The following is a 7,246-nucleotide window of genomic DNA, read 5'->3' as shown; positions in this document are numbered from 1 at the left end:
AGTCCCTAGTCTTAAAATGGAAATGCAAATATCGTGGTAACTCTGACTACTGTGAGCAGGAAACGCCAGTACTTAAATAGCTCCTGCTGTATAAGTCTTATTTATGGCTTCCATTTTGAAGATTATCCTGGTTTTGCATGTGCTCTAATTTTGAAGCTTTTCCTGAATGGCTTTGAAGTCTTTTGAAAGTTCTCCAGATCTTTTCAAACTTCAAAGATTGATAGGGTTTCCTTTCTGTCCTATGTAAGTGATATAGTAGAACTGGGGATATAGTAGAACTGATAATTTAAAAAACTATATTAGAAAGCCAGACCTTTTCTTTAAGATTCCTTAAACCATTCAGAGAATGTGTGCTTTTGCTAGAGGGAAAAGTCCATGAATGCTGTGAATAGTGTTTTACAAGCCATGTTTCCTCAGGACACAAAGAAGGCAGCAAGAGGAGGAAGCAGAAGCAGAGAGAGGAACAGAAGAAGAAGAAGTCAACCAAAGGGAGTTACTAAAATGGACTTCTCTGCTATGCTAATACCTTTATAATAATGACAACTTAATGTAACATTTGAGCACACTCTTTTGTGTATATTTTTTGATTGTTCACACTGCTAGCAAGGAAGTGACTCATGTTTAAAACTGTACTAAAATTGCACTATGTTACTCTTTTTAGTTTCACGGAGTGGCTTTCTTGCCAGTCAGGTTAGGGAATTCGAACAAGGCTGATCTTGGTTAGAAGTGTGTTATGTTTGAAGCGTTACAGAATTTCTTACCTCTTCCTTCCCTGGGACTAAAACAACTCTAGTCTAGTGTTTGTTTATTTGTTTTGTAGGATATAAAGGGTGTAATTGTGCAAATGCCTGTTTGTTTGATCACTCTGGCATCAACATCAGGCCTGTTGAAAGAAGAGTCCTATTCACTCATGTCATTGGGAATGGGATTGAGACGTGAGCTCTTATAGGGTAATTTATGCAAGCTTAATAAGTGACTTTTATGGCGGGTTTTTTTTCCCCAAGCTGGGCAGCAAGGGTTTGTCCCTGCTATTAAAATGTTCCTTCATTTTAAATTCTATCATGGAGTTATATCCTCTGATTTTAAGAAACTTAGTGTAACGGTGGTCTCCTGTAAGCACTCCTACTGATGTCCTTAAGCATAGTTGACTCCCGATGAATCATTTAGTGAAATCATTCCTTATTTTAAAAGTTTATTTTCAGAACCTAGAGTCAAATGATCTAAGTGCTACTTTAAAACTGCTCTTTGTTTCTGCTGAGTAGGTTTTAGATAACAAACATTTTTCAGCATCTGTATAAGATTTTATCAAGTTGTTTCTGCAAAGAACTTACACCTATGTTACAAAGAACATACACTTATGTATGAAAGCATTTTGCATCGGTTTTATTGCAGGACTAGGGTTTTTTTTAGCTTGAAAAGATGTCTTCAATTTAAAAGAAATGTGTATTTTTGGGCAAGATTACTTCCTTGCTTCCCATACTTGTCTCATGTGCATGACACATTGCTTCTCTTAACCTTTTAGTTTGTACAGAGCCCTTCCGTTGCCTTAAGCATTTACCTGCATGTTTCTTGTCAGTATGTTGCCTCTTCTTTTTAACCTCCAAGTAGGAGTTAGCAGCTTATGGTTTTGTTTCGTTTCTTTTGTTCTTCCTCTCGCCGATATGTTGTAGATGTAACAGACTTAAACCTGGCAATATTGAAAGTCCACAGTTCCTGGAGAAACTCACTCATCCTAATGTTTAAAAGATGTAGCAATGCACATAATGGTGTAAGGAAGAAGCTAAACAGAAAAATCAAGTCTGCATTCTAGCTTGGTTTGATGTAACATTCTGGTGTCTGGTATCTGAACGGTTTAGCTTCAAATGCTTACAGTACCCAATGTAACCCTACGCAAACATATAACCATACATGAACTCTGTTAGGGTATTTAAATTATGGTTAATATGAAATAAGACTGAGTACCGGTTTTCTGTCACTTAAGTACCACTTTTTTTTGTTTTGTGCAGTGTTACTAATATTTAAAAATAAAGAAAATTCTCCTTTATACTTTGTCCTCTTGCACTGTACTGTAGACTGGAGCTGGTATCAGTTCTTCATGTTTAGTTTCAATTAAAGTTTAGGCTGTAAGCACAAGGGCGAGAGTCCGCATTCACAAAACGCCCACAAGCATACCAAGTTATTCCTTTTGCTAAATCCATGAGCAAGTCTATACAGTCCCTGCATCAAATGGCTGATACTGGAAAACGAGGGTTTGTTCTGGCTGGAAACATCACTGTAAGGAGCGTATACCTCAAACGGAGCTTGCACATTTGCCGTGCAAGGAACATTCGTCCTGGATAATACACAACACTTTGAACTGCATCCCATTTAGTACGCTTTCTGCACCCTGGGGGAAGTCGCCCCAGTACATATGCCAATTTTAAGCTATTAGCACTCCTTATTTGTTGGGAAAATGGTGCGTTCTTTGGAAAAGCAGGAGAGGTGGAGGAAGGGAGAGGTGACACCAGCATAGGGCTGGTCTCCCCCCGGCTGTCCCTGTGCTGTGAGCAGCCTCACGTCATAAGGCAGAGAGGCTCCGGATTAAGAACGTGCCTTGAAGAGTTAGAGCAGACTGGGATTTGGTACATAAATATCTTCTTGACTCTGATCCCTGTGTTAGGCTTGAAGGAGGAGGATAGAGCATTAATTAGTTAGGAGACCTGAAGGTAGGCTCTAAATTAGTCAGGAAGCCTGTCTCACCAAGGGCATCCTTATCCCACTGGAAAGGTGCTGCCATGCTTGCAGCTGTGCTGCTGCATCCTGTGCCTCCCGCGGGGAGAAACTCCTGAGAAACACTGAGTCCCCAGAGGAGGGAACCGCAGGCATAATCTTTCCTATAACTACCTAACTTGCCCAGAAATTAAGACATGTGGGCCCATGGCCATTGAGCCTAATTCCTTCCTTCTCAGCCTGATTATTTCTGGATTTTAACTGCAGGGTAACGGCTTAACTGAGCACCGTGAAGCAGGGTTGTCAGCCTGTGCTGCTTGCAGGACAGCCTGGACGTGGTGCCACGTCTGCCACGTATGTATGAGCAGGCATGTATGTGGGTCTTGTATCCCAGCGCATCCATCTGCCAAAGGTGAAGGCTGCATGATGATATGGTTACTTAAAGTATGTGTTGGGGCAGGAAAAATGCAGGTGGGCGTGAGACACCACAACTGATAACAGATGATGCTGGCCCAAGAACGGCTGTGAATAAATGTCTTGTGAAAGTTGGAAAGAGATTCCTGACCATCCTACAACACCTCTGTGGAAGAGCTGAGGACAGAAACAGAGCTAGTTTAAATACAGACCTGACATGATTTATGAAATGTATTGCAAAATGATTCTTTACAGAGCAGATACCTGGGCTCAGAGACCAAAGTGTTTTCAATCCCTTTTAGTATCCCATAGGAAAATTAAATTATTGGGGTAGAGAACACACAGTAAGTTGAGTAACAGCATAATTAAAATGATACACTGAAACCAAAACAATTTTATCTTAAGATAGTGGGACACAATCACAAACAAGCAAAATATGGGCAGATAAGAGTTCCTGCTCCTCACTTGGAAGCTGCCGCTATGAAAATGGTTTAAATTCAGTTGTTTTTCCACACCTTTTAGAGATATGCACAGTCTGCTCTTTGAACTAAGGTTTGGCCAGACTTTGATCCTAAATAAATGATCTCAGAGAGCGTAGGTGTCAAAATGATAATGTATTTTTCAAGTTTTTGCCCAGTCTCTGCTCAGTGCTGCTGCCTACCCCTGTGGGCAGCTTTCAGACCTGTAAACCCTACTTCTAGAGATAACACAAAACTCAGTTTTTCTCTGTCAGCTCGGCTGCCATTAGAGATAATTGTTTTTTTCCCCAAATTTCAGAACCATCTCATGATACTTTGTATGTATTTGTTGAAATACCGCACTGAAAAGATGCTTCTTTTGAAAAGAAGAGAGCCAGATACCCACAAAATGTATAATCGTCATTAGGGAAGCACTAAACTGCCTGTTTTCCCAATCACATCTGAAATGTGTGACTCGTACCCATTTGTTCTTCAGGAATGTTTCTAGATACGTGCCACCAAACTGGTGCCGAACAACAGGTGGGATTAGCTTGTTACTATATTGAATTTCATTGTTTTATTCTGCCTATACAGAAATGTATTAATTTCCATTCTTTTTCCTTCATTTTGTGTGCCAGTTGCACAGGACTGTTTATTCCTGGGATGCACAGGTTAGTCCTTCCTGCATTTCAGATCTCAGTTATCTTCCTTCATGTGCAGTCCTGCTCCTTTATGTGTAGACTTAGCTCACATTTTAGTGTTCTCTCACATGACCTTGCTTGGGGAGCATCTTACTCCCCTGTAACTCACATATTGATGGGGAGGCGGGTGGTACAATTGCCCATGATTAGGTATATTTAATTCTCCTCTTCCCAATGAGCAACTTGGAATCTGGTCTTAAGAGACTTTTTATCACTGTTTGCAAAACTTTGCTCATTGCTACCTGTAGCACTGAAAACTCTAGGCGAGGCAAGGCAATTTTCTTCTCCACTGATGAGAATTAAAACAGGGCACTTAAAGCCATATACAGATCTCAGTTTTAACAAATGTTCATATTTGAAGCTATGATCAATTCAGCTGCCCTCCCTGTGTCGCACACTTTGGCTTCTCACCATTTTTCTAGCCAAAAAGGATTAGGTGGGGTGTTGGGAAGTGTCAGTTTGTTAAGTACCTTGTCGGTGCCTTCAGCCACCAGCTGTTAACTGACAGCAGGAGAAGCATTGCCAAAGCAGCTGAGCTGCCCGAGATGACGTTTCCAAGCATGGGGTAGGTTGCTCTCATCACAACAAGCAGAAACTGCTCATGTCATTTGGCACATCTTGAACTACAGTGTCAAGTATCCCAGACTTTCCTTCTGCCTCTTCCAGAAGGCCTCATGTTGTCACTGCAAAGCCAGCCCAAAAAGCAAGAAGTGAGTGCAAGAGGAAGGTCAAAACACATGCTCTCATAACGAGTCTGAATGCTTTGATTTCAGGGAAACACCTCCATGTCTGCCTGGAAGTGATCACAGATTTTCTAGGATGTCTCCAAGGAGGGAACGGGACCTCACTGCGCTGGCTGATGTTTAATTGCATCTCTTCAACGCCTGTTTCCATTGGCATGCACATACACCTTTCTACTTAAATAGCACACACAATTTTTTCCATCCCTTGTTTGGGAAGTGCTCATCCTTTGGGAAACACCTCCATGTCTGCCTGGAAGTGATCACAGATTTTCTAGGATGTCTCCAAGGAGGGAACGGGACCTCACTGCGCTGGCTGATGTTTAATTGCATCTCTTCAACGCCTGTTTCCATTGGCATGCACATACACCTTTCTACTTAAATAGCACACACAATTTTTTCCATCCCTTGTTTGGGAAGTGCTCATCCTTTGGTCAATGCAGAGCGGCTTGCTTGTTCTTTAGGCTGATGGTGGTTGCAATTTAATGAAGTCTTATGATACGGCAGGTGTTATTTTTACATTATCTCAATATTAGAGGGCTGCAGTTGGGAAAATTTCTTTTAACTTAAAAAGCAAAGTTTACTGCATGGTTTTTAAGATGAAAGCTAACAGTGCAAAATGGTAGATGACTCCAAAGCCAGTAGGCAAATACACCTCTTAAATGTATTAGGTTAAAACTTATGAAATATATGTTTCTGCCTGATTTTTGGAGTCCCAATGTGTGGCATCTTTGGATGCTTTAATATGTTAAGCTGAGCAGTGCTGGTTGCATATTGCTACGTGAGACCATGAGATAGGTTGAAGCTCCTTTAATAGACTGCACACTCAGACCCGAGGAAGGGAAGGAGCTTTAAGGTGACATTAAGGAGCACTAAGCAGACACCTCCCACGGCACCTGGAAGGGACACTCACCAAAGGTGCATGACTTTATCCTGGCAGCAGGTGCAAGCCACAACCTGCCATACTGGTAGTGTTGTGACAACACGGGTTTTACCGCTTCAGGATTCAAGACCAGGAGGTAACCAGCACTAGAGCCTTCCCAGTGCTGTGAGTCACACTTTATACCCATAAAAATGATTTGTCAGCTACCTGGCCCACTGTCCTGTCTTTGATAGTGACTAATGGTGGATGCCTAGGGGAGAGCACAGGAACAGGCTAAGCATGTAATTATACCTCACCAAAATGTTTTCTCAGCTGCGGCACTCTGTGGGTCAGAGGCTCCTGGATCCAGAAATGGTCTTTCTGTTGCCTGGTATTTTTTTCCATTGACTTGTTCAATTGCCTCTTAACCTAGAAAACTGCTCAATATGAGTGTCGTATGGCAAGGGATTCCTCATCTGACACTGTTGGGTAATGAGATAGCCCCTGTGTTTTAAACCTCTCTCCTAAAGCTTCCTTTGGTTTCCTCCCCTCCTCCATCCCGACATTGGAAGAGACACTGAACACCACATCCTCATTCACCTTTTCCATGCCACTCATGACTTTACACATTTCGCTCATGCCAGCCTTTGATTAACTCTTTTATGGCTCAAGAGGTCCGGCATATTGAACCATTCCTCACAGAAAAGCCTCTTCCTACCTTTGATCACCCTCTCACTTAGGTTAGGAAAGCTCGTTAAACAGTGGCTGTTGCTCAGCTCCACAAATTGTGATGACCTTCCGGATGAGCATGACTAGCATTTTAGCAACTTGCCAATATCCCGTTATCAGTCTGACAGAAAGAGAAAAAGGCCGTGCAAAGCCGGGGACGCAGGAAGAGCAGACGAATGCTTGAGACCCAGCTCTGATGCCCTCAGTCTCGCCAGGCTCTCACGGGCTCTGGAATGAGAATGCATGAGCTCATGGCAGCGATGGTATCTCCAGAGCGTGGTCCCACACACCTTCACCCTAATTCCCACCCGCTCAGACGAAATCACGTCACGGGGCATTCCTTGGCGGCTGATGGGACGCGCACCTCCTGACTCAGGCGCAGTTCCTGCCGCCGCACATTGTTCCTCAGGCTGCAAGCGTTAACTGTCGTTAACTCTGCTTGGCTGGCAGGCTGGCAGCACACAGACTGTGGAGTAAGGGCTTTATTGTAAGAAGCACCAGGTGTTGCCAATGCCAGTTTGCCTGCTCCCACGGAAAACCGGCATTGGCTGTATGATCCCTGCCAACCAGGGAGATGGGTCCGGTAACCTTGGGAAGACACCTTGCTCCTGGTGTGACACATCCCTGCAGGCA

General features: G+C 43.0%; 1 protein-coding gene across 1 annotated transcript in view; it reads left to right on the top strand.

The window, feature by feature from the left end:
* Positions 1–2,047, top strand: part of DNAJB6 (DnaJ (Hsp40) homolog, subfamily B, member 6) — a 63,380-nt gene extending 61,333 nt beyond the window's left edge. Inside the window, exon 10 of the mRNA XM_009329888.1 lies at positions 418–2,047. Coding sequence (XP_009328163.1) covers positions 418–500 — 83 coding nt within the window. The 3' untranslated portion in view covers positions 501–2,047. The remainder of the gene's footprint in view (positions 1–417) is intronic.
* The last annotated feature ends 5,199 nt before the right edge of the window (positions 2,048–7,246 follow it).

Source organism: Pygoscelis adeliae, unplaced genomic scaffold (genome assembly GCF_000699105.1).
Source record: "Pygoscelis adeliae isolate BGI_AS28 unplaced genomic scaffold, ASM69910v1 Scaffold238, whole genome shotgun sequence".
Taxonomy (NCBI): domain Eukaryota; kingdom Metazoa; phylum Chordata; class Aves; order Sphenisciformes; family Spheniscidae; genus Pygoscelis; species Pygoscelis adeliae.
The sequence above is the reverse complement of the archived record's forward strand: the minus strand, read 5'-3'. Positions and strand labels throughout refer to the sequence as shown.